The 18,613-nt window shown below is 33.1% G+C and overlaps 1 protein-coding gene across 3 annotated transcripts in view; it reads right to left on the reverse strand.

Annotated features, from left to right (window-relative positions):
- LOC148626044 (cholesterol 24-hydroxylase-like) overlaps window positions 1-18,613 on the reverse strand; it is an 80,774-nt gene that overhangs the window by 53,201 nt on the left and 8,960 nt on the right. Inside the window, exons 8-14 of one of the 3 annotated variants that reach the window (XR_015919975.1) lie at window positions 15,860-16,016; window positions 12,122-12,178; window positions 11,150-11,222; window positions 9,791-9,986; window positions 8,636-8,727; window positions 5,625-5,694; window positions 1,164-5,277 (exon numbers count right to left, since the gene is read on the reverse strand). Coding sequence is in view for 1 of the 3 variants with exons in the window: in XM_088569653.1 (XP_088425779.1) it covers window positions 5,119-5,277; window positions 5,625-5,694; window positions 8,636-8,727; window positions 9,791-9,986; window positions 11,150-11,222; window positions 12,122-12,178; window positions 15,860-16,016 (804 nt within the window). In the remaining 2 variants the exon portion in view is untranslated. Of the gene's footprint in view, window positions 1-303; window positions 5,278-5,624; window positions 5,695-8,635; window positions 8,728-9,790; window positions 9,987-11,149; window positions 11,223-12,121; window positions 12,179-15,859; window positions 16,017-18,613 lie in introns of those variants that run through there. The other 2 variants (XM_088569653.1, XR_015919976.1) reach the window with 2 other exon arrangements.

Below are 18,613 nucleotides of genomic sequence, written 5' to 3' on the forward strand. Positions count from 1 at the left end.
CAACATGCCAAATATCTAAACCTCATTATAAAAGACAAATAATTGACAACCTGGACCATTACTGTAAGATAAAAAAAACCCATTAATTTCATCTTCAGATCCAGATGTCACAAACCATGGTACAATACATATTGCAAACGTATTAATGTTCGTGCTTGCTTATTTTCGTGGATTCAAACTAACACTGGTTATGTGGTCTGTAACAGCTTCTGAATTTGAAACAAAAATGAATTTGATTGTTTCCTGACATGCATAAATCACCTCCTGCCTGATTTTTATAAAGACAAAACAAAGATACAAGACTAGCATTCGATGTAATTTATTGTCGAATATAAGTAACAAAAATATAAAATATTAACATCATGTTACAAAATGTATACTATTATAGCGTGTATAAACAATGCTAGAAAAAGAGTTAATCTTTTGATAAATCTGTCAACTACTACATACCTAGTACTGTAAAAGTACTCTTATTCGTAGGTATCAATTTTCATGGTTTAGGGAAAAATATTCCATCTGTAGATTCTAGAATTTGTGGGTACCAATTTTCATGGTTTAGGGGAAAATATTCAGTCTGTAGATTCTAGAATTTGTGGGTACCAATTTTAATGGTTTAGGGGAAAATATTCAGTCCGTAGATTCTAGAACTCGTGGGTACCAATTTTCATGGTTTACAGGAAAATCATCAGTTCATATTCTAGAATTCATGGAATTAACAATTCTACTGTACAAAAGAATGAAAAATTTCCTCTTCCTTGGGAACCAACACATGAAAACCACAAAAATTGGTACTCCATGAACTATAATACTTTTACAGTATATTAATGTCTCAAAATACAAATAACCTAAAATCTTCTCTGATTAAATAACATTTATTCTCATTGAACCAATGAAATATTTAAGTATTATTTTCTGCAGTTTGCTTACATTGTAAACATGAAGTTGCATGAATTGTCATGCTAGGTACACCCCCACTTGCACATAAAGTTATTATCAGACTTCAAACAAAACTATACCCCATCTATATAAAGCAACTTACTAAGGTCTCACTAACCACTTCCAGGTCAAATGGCCACCCCCTATGTAGTACCAAAAACACACTGAACCTAGACATATGCATTGTAAGTGCATTATTTGCGTGTATTAGAAGTGGTTAGTGAGACCTAAATATGATATCAATCTGTCTAGTTGGTGCTGAGATTTAAGTACTTCTCCATCTAAGAATCGGGCAAAATGTATATAAGGTGTGGAAAAAAACGCAGAGATTTTATTGCATTAACCAAATAATAAAACCTGATAACCACCAGAAATAACCATCAAAGTGTTTGTAAAATTTGCCTTTTTAGATTAATAGGTCCAATTTAGTTGAAATATACTATGGAAAAATGGCAGGAAAATTTTGTTTATATGAGCAGTTAAAAAGTTTCTACATCAACAATGCTTCAGGATAAATTTGAATAGCTTTTCAGTTGTTTTCTAGATTTATTTGAATATGTTTGAGGCAAAAAAGACCTAACTGATAAAAATGTTGCGCCACTCATTGCCTGATTCTCACACAGAATGGTACTTAAAAGACAAAATTTTAATGGAGAGAATGGCAAACTGATGGACGGACAAGGTTATTATTATTTATCACTCCAAGTAGTGAAAGAATGACCATTATATTTTTCTGTCTATGAGGAAATAACCCTTATCAAATGGTACACACTAAATAACATGAAAAGCAGGTTATTTTCAAGTGTGCACCAAAGGCATTGAGGTCGTTTCAAATACACAGAATTATACAACAATCATTCCATATAATATATTTCAGTATCAAACACTAATAAAAGATCACCAAAAAGCATTGATTACGTCAGTCACATTACAAACTTTTGTTCATGAGGTCCACAACGAAATTTCTTAATCAATCATAAAACATGTTACTTCTAAAATTAAATTATTAATAATTAATCTTAAATAGGTATAAAACAAAAACGAAATTCTGCATTCTTAATATTTAACCAAAACAAGACAAAAAGGATAAGAATTTACTCTAATTGGAGTTGAACATGTCTAAAAGTAAAGTTTTTTGTTTCAGTTGCTAAAATCAATTAAAATGTTAAATAAATAATAAAAAGGGAAAAAATACCCCTAACAATCTATTTTCTACAGTATTTGGAAATGTAATCAAAACATAATCAAAAAGTAATCACGATTACACTTTTTCATTCAGTAATCGATTACATATGATTACTTGTAATAATAAAATTAAATGATTCCTGATAACATGTAATAACTAACGAAAATGTAATTACAGCTGATTATGATTACCCATCCCTGACAAATGTACTTCCAATTGAACAAGTATCAATCCATATAGATCTCAGACATTTTGAATCTCTTTGTTACTTGTCCACTTAATATCTAAGGATGTTCATTAGGTGATTCTCATTTAAGTAAGGGAAGACCAACTCTACTCCCATAGTTAACTATAATATAAAAAGGATAATACTTTTCTATGAGCAGAATTCCTTGAGTATAAATGTCTCCTTCACTTTAAAATGCAAGCATTATAAAACGAGGTATTATTCTGATTTAGAATTACTTTGATATTTAGAAGCAGCATGGCTATGGGGTAATGTTAGTTAAATAACAAAAGGCAAGGATAACTTACTAACCCCCCTTAGTCATGACGACATGACAAATCCCCTTAGTAGGGTTAAGTTTTATAAAAAAATCATTTTACTAATTTTCTTAAATCTAAAATAATTCAAATTCAAATAATACCTTGTTATAATAAAGATCCTAATAAAGGGTTTGTAAGTCTTGTTCCTGCATGTTTCATTTTCCTTACAAGAATTACTTTTGTAGAATGTATTAAAATCCAATGACCAATCTGCATTTTATTGTTAACTTCCAGGATCTTGGAATGATGCATTGCAATGCAAAATCTTCCATTTATTTCTTTTGTTAACACTTTCATCTTGTAAAATAAAGTTATTTGTCAATTCTTATCAGTATTTTTACACGGAAACATGATTCGCTTCTAATACTTAACCCTACACTCTGTAAATGACAAATTGGGACCCATTTTCATGAAACCATGAAGTCATGTTACAAGACTTACATACTTTATATAAAATATATACAAATGTATTTATAAGAATATTTATTGTATTAAAGTTGTTGGACTGAATAATTCATTACGCCTCTCATAAGAATATGATACAAGAAATAATTTGATAAAAAAATCTTTCAACAAGAAAAGAAAAGTTGACAATAATCCAGGATATATTTTTATCATTAAAAAGAGCAGAATAGAACAGTTATTAAAATTATCAGAATTCATAATACACATGTATTCAATTTTATCATTATGATAATTGAATTTTCCTTCCTTTTGATAAAGTCAAAATCATATTATGCTTAAAAAATAGATGAAACATAATAAAAAAATGCTTAAAATAATCTGTAAACTCACAGCATAAGAATCATTATATAGTGTAAAAAAGCAAACAACAGCATAACAACATTCAGAATGAATAAAAAAATTCTATAATTGTACAACAACAAAAGCAAAGTATATTTATATAAGATGCACACATTATCGTGCTAAGTTTACGACTAACCATAAAGGAAGTTGATATCAGAAGACTACCAATACCCCTTAAATGTAAGCCGTATTTATACAAAGCCACATACCAACTTTGAAATCAGTCTATCTATAGGGAGTTGAGGTAATTGCAACAAAATTTAAAAAAAAAAACCCTGGACCACCCAAGTGATTTCAATATACACCCACTTGTTGAATGGGGTATGACAAATCGTTCTTCAAAAAGCATATATTAGGGGTGGATCTCAAGACATTATAAAGAGGGTTTCTAGAGAGGTTCCAGATTATTTTATTTGCTAATTTTTGCCAAAACTGTACTCAAAATTAACAAAATTTTCCAACAAAAGGGGGGATTCCAAACCCTGGAACTCTCTCTTCAGGATCCACCACTGCACAGCAGATTACAATAGGTGACATGACATCTTTATCTTCTTAGCCTCTAAAGGAATGAAAATAATAACCTCCCTTTTAGGAAACATGCAAAAAATACATAGATTTCATTCTGTTTCTTTTTATATTTCTAAACAAAATTGAATGTAAAATAAGTATTTTGATGAAATTAGATTTTCATGGTCAAAATTTCTCCCTACATTATTGTAAGTCCAAAGTAGAAATAAGTTGTCACATGATCACTGCATCATGTTTAGCATATATGCTAAGTATGGTTCTGCCTAAAAACCAGGCAGGTAGTGTTTCATCGTATCTTCAAATAATAAATGAAACTGTATAAATACATTTGTTAGGTCCTAAAAACAATTTTTTCTATGTTCATGTCTTGGATCTGTTACTTATATTTTTACTGGTTATAGTGTAAAAATTCTGGCAGGAAATTTTCCTGTCCCTTTTCTGTACTAGACCATAACCAAATTTTAAGCTTTTATATCTCCAGTGGACTACTTTTATTAGCACTTATATTTCCTATTACAGTTTCTAAGGAGCCTACAGAAAGATTTGCAATAAAAAATATTTGGTATTAAGAAATGCATGAATCATCCTTTATAAGCTTCTACCTGGTTTTAAGACAGAGCTGTACTTAATTATACACATTGTGCAATAGAGAATCACCATTTTTTGACATTACATAAGTATTTAACAGAAACATATGAAGTTGTGTTCAAAGAAATACACCAGGATTGTCTCTCTTTTACCACAAAAATTAAATACTGGACACGAGTCAACATAAAATGAAGACATTAAGGGTAGGGGGAGCATGGTAAAATATTATTCTAGCAAATGTTACTGGTAACTAAAAATTCAAAATTTTGACACAAAACTTATAACAAATGTTATTTACCACCGTAAAACAAAATAATAATAAATGATTTGCATTAGTTAAAATGTTAAAATCATATGCATTGATTAAAAAAGTTGCATTGAGAATATCTGTTTAACAGCATTTTGCATTGATATATAGCTTATAGATATAACATACATAACAACTTGACACCTTAACTGACTTTAAACAATAACCAGTAACAGACACTTAGTCAGTAACCATGGTAACAAAGATTATTGCTGCTGCATCACTCTTCGGCAGTTAATGGATTCCTTTGTTTCAGAAAACATTTCAACCCTTCTTTGAATTTCAAAGTAGATTCTAAAACAACCTCAAAAGAATGGTCAGGGTCAAGTTTGACATCAAAATTCTGGAACAATTTTATCAAGATCATTTTCCCTTCAATCTGCAAAATAAAATTTCCCAATTTAGTGCTTTTAGAACACCAGGAACACTTTTTATGCATTTTAAGAATATGAAAGTTATGTCTCAATATTTAAAAAAATTGTAAAGCATAAAAAAAAGTAGAAATTGGTGAAATTGGAAGCAAATATGTGGTAAAAAAAGAATTATAATGATAAATCCTAATATGACAAAAAGGCAGAAGAAAACCAGGCCTGAAATTTATGCAGTTTATTTTTATCTAAAACCGTATTGCCCTGAAACTAAAAAAAAAAAATTGCAAGAAGAATAAATTAAATTGACATGCCTAAGTAGATAAATTACACATTCACAGTAACACAAATCCCTTACCTTGGCAAACTGTTGACCAATACAAATTCTGGGTCCTAGGGTAAACGGATAGTATGTGTAAATATTGGGTCTGAAATAAAACATTATACAATGCACATGAGGTAATGGAAACTTATTTCTTATAGAGAATACTGTGAAAGTACTTTAAGGAAGTAGACCTAGGGTAAGGGAAATAACTCTTTCAATCAGTGATATGTTTGTATCATATTCTATTTCACCAAAGACTTTCAAGCTTTCCTTTGAAACAGAATGAAATCAGTCCGAGTTACTTTGATGCTTACATAAGATTGATGTAAAGTTGTCTTACAATTATTTGTAACAGTTGTGTCCCTTACCCTAGGTCTACCTCCTTAAGGTACCAGTATCGTATTACATATCCCTGAGCAGGTGTAAGTCAAAACATGGATGCTATAAAAATATAGTGCATTTTCTTTTTGCCTCTCTACAAACTAATATTTTGTCAAAAGATATGAACAATGACTTATAAAATAGAGCAAACATCACACTGTAAGATGAAGAACTTTTTAAAAAGAAAATCTAACATAATATCATAAAAATGTTCCACTGAAAAGGTTGGTTTGGTGAGTACAAAACGAAAGTGAAAGTAGGGAAAATGGCTATTTATAGTTCGAGACTACTTTTCTGTCCGATCTTCATGGACTCACCCTATTTTCTTTGCGGGAAATTATTTTTTCACATGTCCTTAGAAATGCTACATAAGTGAAAGTTTTATTGAATCAATTTACATATTTTTTAAAAAATCCTAAAAATATGCACTTCACTATAGAAGTCTATGGGAAAATTAATATGATACTGAGACCTTAATTTGTGGATACCAATTTTTGTGGATTTGGGAAGAAACAAAAGTTCGTGGATTCTTGAATTCGTGGTTTTGACGTTTTCAGAAAACACATCAATGGGATTCCCTTTTTTGTTGGGAACCAAATTTCGTGCTTTGGCCTACCCACAAAAATCCTGAAAATTAGTACCCCATGAACAATGGTACTTTCACAGTAACAATTTATTAGCGTAACCTAATGCTTTTCACACTGACTCATACTGTTTGTTCAATGAAATACACTACGGTTGTCTCTCATCCATAAATTTTATTATTAAATTCAAGTTTGTAGTATATGTCAATTACTGGTAAGTCTTTAATGAGACAAGGGAGTGGTATTTTTAGGGAGAGATGTTTCCTCGTACTGCTTACAGACCATGTTTGTATGTATGATAGAGCCAGATTCTATAAGGTATTGTATTGCAGTACCTGTAACTCAGTTATTACAGTGAAGCATAAAGTTAACTTAGGGAATAGGGTTGGTTTTGTCTAGGTTAAATGACAAACACCTCATGAACTTACATAGGTAGTTAGTTAACTGGACAATTTAAAAAGAGATTTTAAGCTTCTATCTAACTTAGATCAAAATATTTATAAAATAATAGAAAGTTTAAATCTCCACTTAAGTACCAATGACATTTCATCAGGTAATGTTCATTTAATCAAGGAAAGACCAACTCAAGTCCATGAAGTTAACTATGTTGCCCGCTGTAAAAAAATGCTTTTTCTTTGAACTTAAAAATTTGAAACTAATGCATATAAGCAGGTTTTTTTTCCAGGATTTTGATAACTTTAGTCACTTTCATGTAAGAAAATTAGGACCAATTGAATGATATATTTTTTTTGAAGTACAGTAGTAATTAAAACTGACATAAGACATTTCAGAATCATCTGTTATTTATAGCACTGTGTAAAGACAATAAATAAAACTTACATGTACATGTACATTGCATATGAATAAAGCACATATTTTTTTTCTACTATCATACAATCATGTTTTCAAGAGAATCCAAATAGCATACCTGAGATTTCATTAAAAAAGAAACTCCCCAGCTTTTAAGAATCATCAAAAATAGAAATCCCTTTACACTCTTATACATAAATCAGGGACATACATCCTTGGCATAGTTTTAAATGTACATTTTTTTTTCATAAAAAAATGCTGTTTTCTGCATTGCCACCCTTTGTAGAAACACAAAAATACATCTACAACAGTGTAAATATAGAACTGCCTTAACATGCACCAATGCTACATTTGACAGATATAAATATTTTGAAATAGGCACTTCCTTATTGTTGCCTCATGAGATTCTATTTTTAGCACAATTTTCAACTGTGCTTTTGGGAACCAGACCAAGTGAATGACAAATTTATGTCAATATATTTCAGTTAGTATTGTCCATGAGGAATTCATTGATAGCTTAAATGATATTTTCAAGATCATAAATATTGCTGACATGCAACTACAAAATGTAGTGACACTGGGGTAGTGATTAAATTACCCACATTTGGTTTACACTCAAGTTTGATGTACAAAAATAAATGATAAATTACTTTTTATGTCATTTTGATACAAAGTTAATGAGAAGTAAAGGAATTTTCCAAGCAGCAATGGTTACCAGCATTTGAACTTTCACACTTAAGTGGTCAGAGATCGACATTCACTCCACATGCCTGATTTGTGTAATGATTGTTTACACAAAATTTGGACACCTTGTGAGAGTTGTAATTAGCTTGGAGTAATAAAATTGTTACTTTCGCCACTTGAACCAATGTTGGGCTTACAGCTCTTAATGTTTTCTTTGTACTTTCCAAGATTTCAGGTGATGAAATGAGACTAGATTATTTTCTTCATTCTAAAAAGTCTTTCATCATTGGTGAAAATGACGAGCACTAGAAACATCACTGATATAAGCTAAATTATAACAGATTTTTTCTGACTGTTTCAATGTGAAGCAACTAAAATGAAGTTCCATATATAGATAATTCATGTAGGACTGACAGTATGTGTTTTGTAGCAAATACAAAAAGACACTTATTTTCTAAAATGCCAAGTAAATTTGTAACTAACAAATATGGAAAGGATGTTATCATATATCAAAAAGTAATTAAGTGCTACAAATGTCTTTATCATGTATCAAAAAGTATCTTATATCAAGTAAAAGTTTCTCACTTGGTAGGTGACTCTGGAGCAAATCTCTCAGGAATAAAGTCCAATGGATTCTCATTAAATTCTGGTAGTCTGGAACTAACATAGCTGCTCAACTGAAGACAAATATTGGCATATTTAGGTACAATTCTTTTTTTAATACACATTAAAGTTAAATTAAAGATTCCTTGTGAATTATTGTGAAAAAAAATAATCATTGTATTCATAATAGAAGGAGGCAAAAAATATATTTCTTTAAACCAAGTTCCAAATTTTATAAAGAAAATGTATCGACACAATCCTGACACAACAACTTTATTATGACTGATTATTGTGTATTAGTACATTGTTTCAGTTCATATTTAACTTACATTAAATGGGGATAGTTCAGGCTTAAAACCAGTTTAACTCCACCGCAGATTTCATGCACATGTCCACAGTCAGGAGATATTGGTCACTTATGTACGTGTCTTTGTGACATTATATTACTTTTTTTGTTTGACAATGAGGGTTTGTCATCATTCTGTTACCACGGATTTATTATTCTTGTTGTTAGGGCCTTTCAAAACTTGCATAAGAGTATTCAAGAGAAACAAGATTCTAGTGGAAATCAAAAGAATGTAATCCTGAGACAAAGACCAGACATGGAAAAAAGACACACACAACAAAGAACATAAAGTAACTAAAATAATACATACCAAGTGACAAAAGTAAATGAGCAACTCAGACTCCACTAAAAACTGGGAGCATGGACCAGGTGCACCGGTAGGGTAAGCGTCCTCTGCTTTTCTAGAAACACCAGCTGAGTCAGGCTCATAAAAAGTCAAGTCCGGGGTAGTCGAAAGAGGAAAGGAAAACTATGACACGTTGAACAAATCAGTTTTCATGGTGCAGATTAAAAAGGTGTATTCACTTGAAGACCTTTTGGTGACACTTGTAGGTGTTTACTGTTTAGGATTTAGGTTAATGCTTGTTATATGCTACTGCATTTTTTGCATTAATTTTATAAGGAAAAAAACAATTTAATACTGCTGAATACATAGTTCAAGCAGAATTTTAAACCACAAAGTACATTGTCCTTTATCACATCACATAAAATGGACGGAATCATGGACTTGAAAAAGGGGCTAAAAACAATTTCATATCTTCCTAAAACTGGCAAAACAAATTTCTACATACATGTACATCTGATTCAGGAGGAATCTTAACTCCACCAAGTACATTCTCCTGCCCTGTCACTCTAATAGTGGCAATACTTGGTGGATTAAGCCGTAAAGTTTCCTTCCAAACCATATCCAGGTAAGTCATCTGTGCAATATCATTAAAATCTATAATCTTCTTAGACCCTACCACTGCATCTATTTCATCTGTCAATCTAAAATTCACGGACAAAAAATGTTAAGTTACCAGTTAATTATAATGTGGTTCATATGGACGGTATGTTGTCCAAAAGAAATTACATAGACAGAAGTTGAGATCCATATAATTTAAAGGGGTGACTTATCTTTCCATAAACTGACATTTGACCTGAAGTGAAATTTACTTTTTGCAATTAATATATTATATTTTTCAAAAGTAATGCCACAAATCTCCCAGTTCATGTTAATTTATTTCTGTTTACTATAAAATTTTAAACAAAATATCAAAAATAAAAACATGTAGGCTTTCACATCATGAATCATAATTTGCATGATTTATAGTGCTAATTGTTTTTTTTTGTTTTTATTTTTGTTGTTGGCTTCATATGGTTAGGATTCAAGACATTTATGACGAAATTGGAACTGACCAATGGAATGATGAATTGCCTGATAGAAAAGATGATTCCAATATATCATCCATTCATTGAGTATTAATGTATAAAATGCTTTCTAAAATCTACCATTCAATGACAATAAAACCATTTTAAAAACATAATCAAATTAAAGAAATTAACTCCATAATGAGTACAGCACCTGAACCAATCCATGAAACAAAAATTGTGATCGGTCATCGATCACCAATCAGTTTCCGGTCAGTCATCGATCCGTCAAACTGGTCCAATAAACTGGTGATAGCATCACATGACCACTGAGCGGTCAATGTATTTTACGGTTTTTCTTGTTTTCTTTGTTAATTTTACACATATTTACATAACGTAATAGATTTAAACATCAATTTATACTTTTATTTTACATTTCTTTTATTTTGAACAGATATTACGTCATTTTATATCACAAAATTGCGATCAGATCAGTCACCAGTCATCGATCAATCAGTCAACGGTCATCAATCCGTCAAATCGTTGCGCAGATCAGTTCAAGGACTGTATCTCAAGGAAGCAGACCTAAGGTAAGGGACACAACTCTTAAAAATAATTGGAACGTTTGTATTCAGCATTTTACATCAATCTCATGTAAGCATTTAAGTAAGTTAAACTCATTTTATTCTGTTTCAAATAAAAGCTTGAGTGGCTTTGGTAAAATTGAATATGATACAAACATATCACTGATTTCAAGAGTTATGTTCCTTACCCTAGGTCTACCTCCTTAAGGTACGAACTTTTTCAGTGTGTCTGGATTGTTACACAGGTAGTAAACAGCAAATGTCGTGGCTGCTGATACAGTTTCCTGACCTGAAATATTGTAGAAATCATTCATCAAGAACTTCTGTTAACAATAAATGCATGAACAAAAATATTCATGTTCACAAAAACTATAGCATATCTGTCTATTTATTACTGTTGAAAAAAATACTTCTTATGTCACAGATATGACATTTCTTCAATCATGAAGTTGAATGAAATACCAAATTTGAAAAAAAAAAATCAATCAATTGGGAGCTGAGATAGTTGTGAAACCATTTTGAAACATATGCTCACAGGTTTTAATTTACATTCAAAGAGAAAGGTCCGGTAATTACTAAAGTTTCAAAGTCAATGTTTCACTTGAGGGATACCAAAAGTCCAAAGGAAGTGATATGAAAAGGGTCAAAGGTTCAGTACATATGTGAATATAAAACTTAAGTAGCAGTATTTGTAAGAATCATGCAAAGTCTGTAAATGTGATTCACCTAAAAAAAAAAGGCTACATATATTTATTTTTGTGATTAAGATATAGGTCTATATGATGAAATGTATAATTATTCATTCCAGTCTGTCTGATCTCATTAAATAATCCACAAGGAAAATCCAATAGTTTCCGTTGTATTTTAGTATCATTTACAGAGTTATCTCCCTTAACTTTGAATTCTGTAGTACATTCTAAATACTTTTTTTTTATCTCCTATGAAAAAGGGTTACATGAAAAGCCACTAGTTAGTTTCTATTTACTATGACATTTTGAACAAAATATCCGAAATAAAAATATGTAGGCTTTTCAACCATGAATTGCAATTTGCATGATTTTTATGTGGAGTGCTACTTAAAAGGTCCTTTGTCAGAAATTTAGGGTCAAAGACCTCAAACCACCACGAATTTGAACTTTGAACCCCATCATATAAAAACAACAAATTTAACTAAGCCTGTAAACCCACCTGCTATGAAGAAAGTACAGAACTCATCCAATATATCACTGAAGTCAATATTATCATCTGGAAAAGTTATAAACAAAACAAAAAAGGTTTTATCAACCATTGAAATAAAACTTTAATGATGCAAATTAGAATTGAAATTTAAACTTAACATAACTTGTCATAAACTTAACACTGAGATACTTGGTATAGAAATAGGAAAGTATTTTACTTCCTTCTTTGCCAATTAAAGCCTAACTTTTTATGAGCAACTCGGCAGGTGTTTCTAGAAAAGTAGAGGACGCTTACCCTACCGGTGCACATGGTCCATGCTCCCAGTTTTTAGTGGTGTCCATGTTGCTCATTTGCTTTTGTTACTTTGTATGTAAGATTTTAGTTACTTTATGTTCTTTGTTGTGTATGTCTGTTTTCCATGTCTGGTCTTTGTCCCTGGATTGCATTCTTTTGATTACCGCTATAACCTTGGTTCCCTTGATTACTCTTGTTAATTGGAAAATCAGAAAAAAAGCCAGGGTTACAGTAGTACCCTGGGAACATATCCTATTCTAATGTAGCTTACAGTAATGTCAAAGCTTGTAATGTTCAGTCAAGTTTCCTGACCAACAGGCCATTGGGCCACTGATATACTCAATATTATTTTTTATAATATGAAAAGATTTTTCTGTTTTCTAATTGGCCTAAACACTACTTACAGGTCATGACAGTAGTTCAAAATTGCTAAAATACAGTTACTTTTTACTTTTTGAACAGTCACATGCTAAAAGTAGAACAACAGTGGTCATGTCAAATTTAATAGTGCAAGGTTTAAATAAAAAAATCTTGATTCATTGAATAAAACATTTAATGATATGTGATTGAGGATATCATGAAGAACGATTCCTTACGTAACATCTGCTTGATGTGAGTGAGAATCATGAAGGACATGTGCCTTCACCTCACAACTGAATGATGTAATGTAGTTTATAATGAAGTGTGATTCCTTACTTAACATCTGTGTGATGTGACTGAGAATATCATAACAGAACAATCCTTAGTTAACATCTGTGTGATGTGAGTGAAAATCATGAAGGACATGTGCCTCCACCTCACAACTGAGTGATGTAATGTAGTTTATCATGAAGTATGATTCTTTACTTAACATCTGTGTGATGAATGTGACAATGACATAAAGGGAAAGTTTCTTGCTGCATATCTGTGTGATGTGAGTAAGAATATCATATCATAACAGAACAATCTCTTAGTTAACATCATATCATAACAGAACAATCTCTTAGTTAACATCTGTGTGATGTGACTGAAAATCATGAAGGACATGTGCCTCCACCTCACAACTGAGTGATGTAATGTAGTTTATCATGAAGTATGATTCTTTACTTAACATCTGTGTGATGAATGTGACAATGACATAAAAGGAAAGTTTCTTGCTGCATATCTGTGTGATGTGAGTAAGAATATCATAAAGGAACATTTACTTACCTAACATCTGTGTGATGTGAGTGAGAATATCACAAAGGAACAGTTTCTTACCTAACATCTGTGTGATGTGCGTGAGAATATCACAAAGGAACAGTTTCTTACCTAACATCTGTGTGATGTGAGTGAGAATATCATAAAGGAACAGTTTCTTACCTAACATCTGTGTGATGTGAGTGAGAATGTCATAAAGGAATAGTTTCTTACCTAACATCTGTGTGATGTGAGTGAGAATGTCATAAAGGAACAGTTTCTTACCTAACATCTGTGTGATGTGAGTGAGAATGTCAAAGGAATAGTTTCTTACCTAACATCTGTGTGATGTGAGTGAGAATGTCATAAAGGAACAGTTTCTTACCTAACATCTGTGTGATGTGAGTGAGAATGTCACAAAGGAACAGTTTCTTACCTAACATCTGTGTGATGTGAGTGAGAATGTCACAAAGGAACAGTTTCTTACCTAACATCTGTGTGATGTGAGTGAGAATGTCACAAAGGAACAGTTTCTTACCTAACATCTGTGTGATGTGAGTGAGAATGTCATGGGGAATAGTTTCTTACCTAACATCTGTGTGATGTGAGTGAGAATGTCATGAAGGAACAGTTTCTTACCTAACATCTGTGTGATGTGAGTGAGAATGTCATAAAGGAACAGTTTCTTACCTAACATCTGTGTGATGTGAGTGAGAATGTCATGAAGGAACAGTTTCTTACCTAACATCTGTGTGATGTGAGTGAGAATGTCATGAAGGAACAGTTTCTTACCTAACATCTGTGTGATGTGAGTGAGAATGTCATGGGGAACAGTTTCTTACCTAACATCTATGTGATGTGAGTGAGAATGTCATGGGGAACAGTTTCTTACCTAACATCTGTGTGATGTGAGTGAGAATGTCATAAAGGAACAGTTTCTTACCTAACATCTGTGTGATGTGTGGAACAGTTTCTTACCTAACATCTGTGTGATGTGAGTGAGAATGTCATGGGGAACAGTTTCTTACCTAACATCTGTGTGATGTGAGTGAGAATATCACAAAGGAACAGTTTCTTACCTAACATCTGTGTGATGTGAGTGAGAATGTCACGAAGGAACAGTATCTTACCTAACATCTGTGTGATGTGAGTGAGAATGTCACGAAGGAACAGTATCTTACCTAACATCTGTGTGATGTGAGTGAGAATGTCACGAAGGAACAGTATCTTACCTAACATCTGTGTGATGTGAGTGAGAATGTCACGAAGGAACAGTATCTTACCTAACATCTGTGTGATGTGAGTGAGAATGTCACGAAGGAACAGTATCTTACCTAACATCTGTGTGATTTGAGTGAGAATGTCACGAAGGAACAGTATCTTACCTAACATCTGTGTGATGTGAGTGAGAATGTCACAAAGGAACAGTTTCTTACCTAACATCTGTGTGATGTGAGTGAGAATGTCATGGGGAACAGTTTCTTACCTAACATCTGTGTGATGTGAGTGAGAATGTCATGAAGGAACAGTTTCTTACCTAACATCTGTGTGATGTGAGTGAGAATGTCATGAAGGAACAGTTTCTTACCTAACATCTGTGTGATGTGAGTGAGAATGTCATGGGGAACAGTTTCTTACCTAACATCTGTGTGATGTGAGTGAGAATGTCATGAAGGAACAGTTTCTTACCTAACATCTGTGTGATGTGAGTGAGAATGTCATGGGGAATAGTTTCTTACCTAACATCTGTGTGATGTGAGTGAGAATGTCATGAAGGAACAGTTTCTTACCTAACATATGTGTGATGTGAGTGAGAATGTCATGAAGGAACAGTTTCTTACCTAACATCTGTGTGATGTGAGTGAGAATGTCATGGGTAACAGTTTCTTACCTAACATCTGTGTGATGTGAGTGAGAATGTCATGAAGGAACAGTTTCTTACCTAACATCTGTGTGATGTGAGTGAGAATGTCATGGGGAATAGTTTCTTACCTAACATCTGTGTGATGTGAGTGAGAATGTCATGAAGGAACAGTTTCTTACCTAACATCTGTGTGATGTGAGTGAGAATGTCATGAAGGAACAGTTTCTTACCTAACATCTGTGTGATGTGAGTGAGAATGTCATGGGGAATAGTTTCTTACCTAACATCTGTGTGATGTTAGTGAGAATGTCATGAAGGAACAGTTTCTTACCTAACATCTGTGTGATGTGAGTGAGAATGTCATGGGGAACAGTTTCTTACCTAACATCTGTGTGATGTGAGTGAGAATGTCATGGGGAACAGTTTCTTACCTAACATCTGTGTGATGTGAGTGAGAATGTCATGAGGAACCTTTTCACCATTATTAATAGCATTAATCCTCTCACTAATCCATTTCTTTCCTGTTTCTCTGATAAGTTCTACACTTTTCCTTATTCTCCTGCGGTAGAACCAGTAAGTAGGACTATACTGTAATATACACAGAGGGTAGAACCAGTAAGTAGGACTATACTGTAATATACACAGAGGGTAGAACCAGTAAGTAGGACTATACTGTAATATACACAGAGGGTAGAACCAGTAAGTAGGACTAGACTGTAATATACAGAGGGTAGAACCACTAAGTGGGACCATACTGTAATACACAGAGGGTAGAACCAGTAAGTAGGACCATACTGTAATACACAGAGGGTAGAACCAGTAAGTAGGACTATACTGTAATATACACAGAGGGTAGAACCAGTAAGTAGGACTATACTGTAATATACACAGAGGGTAGAACCAGTAAGTAGGACTATACTGTAATATACACAGAGGGTAGAACCAGTAAGTAGGACTAGACTGTAATATACAGAGGGTAGAACCAGTAAGTGGGACCATACTGTAATACACAGAGGGTAGAACCAGTAAGTAGGACTAGACTGTAATATACAGAGGGTAGAACCACTAAGTGGGACCATACTGTAATACACAGAGGGTAGAACCAGTAAGTAGGACCATACTGTAATACACAGAGGGTAGAACCAGTAAGTAGGACTATACTGTAATATACACAGAGGGTAGAACCAGTAAGTAGGACTAGACTGTAATATACAGAGGGTAGAACCAGTAAGTGGGACCACACTGTAATACACAGAGGGTAGAACCAGTAAGTAGGACTAGACTGTAATATACAGAGGGTAGAACCACTAAGTGGGACCATACTGTAATACACAGAGGGTAGAACCAGTAAGTAGGACCATACTGTAATACACAGAGGGTAGAACCAGTAAGTAGGACTATACTGTAATATACACAGAGGGTAGAACCAGTAAGTAGGACTAGACTGTAATATACAGAGGGTAGAACCACTAAGTGGGACCATACTGTAATACACAGAGGGTAGAACCAGTAAGTAGGACCATACTGTAATACACAGAGGGTAGAACCAGTAAGTAGGACTATACTGTAATATACACAGAGGGTAGAACCAGTAAGTAGGACTATACTGTAATATACAGAGGGTAGAACCACTAAGTGGGACTATACTGTAATACACAGAGGGTAGAACCAGTAAGTAGGACTATACTGTAATATACACAGAGGGTAGAACCAGTAAGTAGGACTATACTGTAATATACACAGAGGGTAGAACCAGTAAGTAGGACTATACTGTAATATACACAGAGGGTAGAACCAGTAAGTAGGACTAGACTGTAATATACAGAGGGTAGAACCAGTAAGTGGGACCATACTGTAATACACAGAGGGTAGAACCAGTAAGTAGGACTAGACTGTAATATACAGAGGGTAGAACCACTAAGTGGGACCATACTGTAATACACAGAGGGTAGAACCAGTAAGTAGGACCATACTGTAATACACAGAGGGTAGAACCAGTAAGTAGGACTATACTGTAATATACACAGAGGGTAGAACCAGTAAGTAGGACTAGACTGTAATATACAGAGGGTAGAACCAGTAAGTGGGACCACACTGTAATACACAGAGGGTAGAACCAGTAAGTAGGACTAGACTGTAATATACAGAGGGTAGAACCACTAAGTGGGACCATACTGTAATACACAGAGGGTAGAACCAGTAAGTAGGACCATACTGTAATACACAGAGGGTAGAACCAGTAAGTAGGACTATACTGTAATATACACAGAGGGTAGAACCAGTAAGTAGGACTAGACTGTAATATACAGAGGGTAGAACCACTAAGTGGGACCATACTGTAATACACAGAGGGTAGAACCAGTAAGTAGGACCATACTGTAATACACAGAGGGTAGAACCAGTAAGTAGGACTATACTGTAATATACACAGAGGGTAGAACCAGTAAGTAGGACTATACTGTAATATACAGAGGGTAGAACCACTAAGTGGGACTATACTGTAATACACAGAGGGTAGAACCAGTAAGTAGGACCATACTGTAATACACAGAGGGTAGAACCAGTAAGTAGGACTAGACTGTAATATACACAGAGGGTAGAACCAGTAAGTAGGACTAGACTGTAATATACACAGAGGGTAGAACCAGTAAGTAGGACTAGACTGTAATATACAGAGGGTAGAACCAGTAAGTAGGACTAGTCTGTAACACACAGTGGCATGGAGCATTAACTTTAAATCATCTTAACTTTTTCTTTTTTTAAGATAATTGAAAAACTCTTTTGGTTCCCTACACTGCCAATACAACTCCTTTTATCCAAGTCATTTTTAAATAAATATTCAGTAATTAGACTATTTGAGCATACATTTCCAAAAATGATTTTATTTGAAAATAGTGGTTTACATATAAATATCATTTCAAATTAATTTTTCAATTAAATAAAATAAAATATGAATTCTTTTATCTAAATGAATCATTTCACCTAACCAAAACTGGATATAAAATAACAAAGCAATCAAGTTTTGAAAATTGGGATTCTAATCATGAAATTGTTAATTGTTTATTTAGTTGTCATTTTTTGCCAACCAATTGACACTTAATGATATGCAAATTGGTGAATACGACATCACTAATGAGATTGGCTAACTCTCCTATAGTCATTTCTGCAAACCGATCTACATTTTG

The sequence above is a fragment of the Perna viridis genome, chromosome 2, assembly GCF_037379345.1.
Source record: "Perna viridis isolate PV_CMFRI_1.1 ecotype Kerala chromosome 2, ASM3737934v1, whole genome shotgun sequence".
Lineage (NCBI taxonomy): Eukaryota > Metazoa > Mollusca > Bivalvia > Mytilida > Mytilidae > Perna > Perna viridis.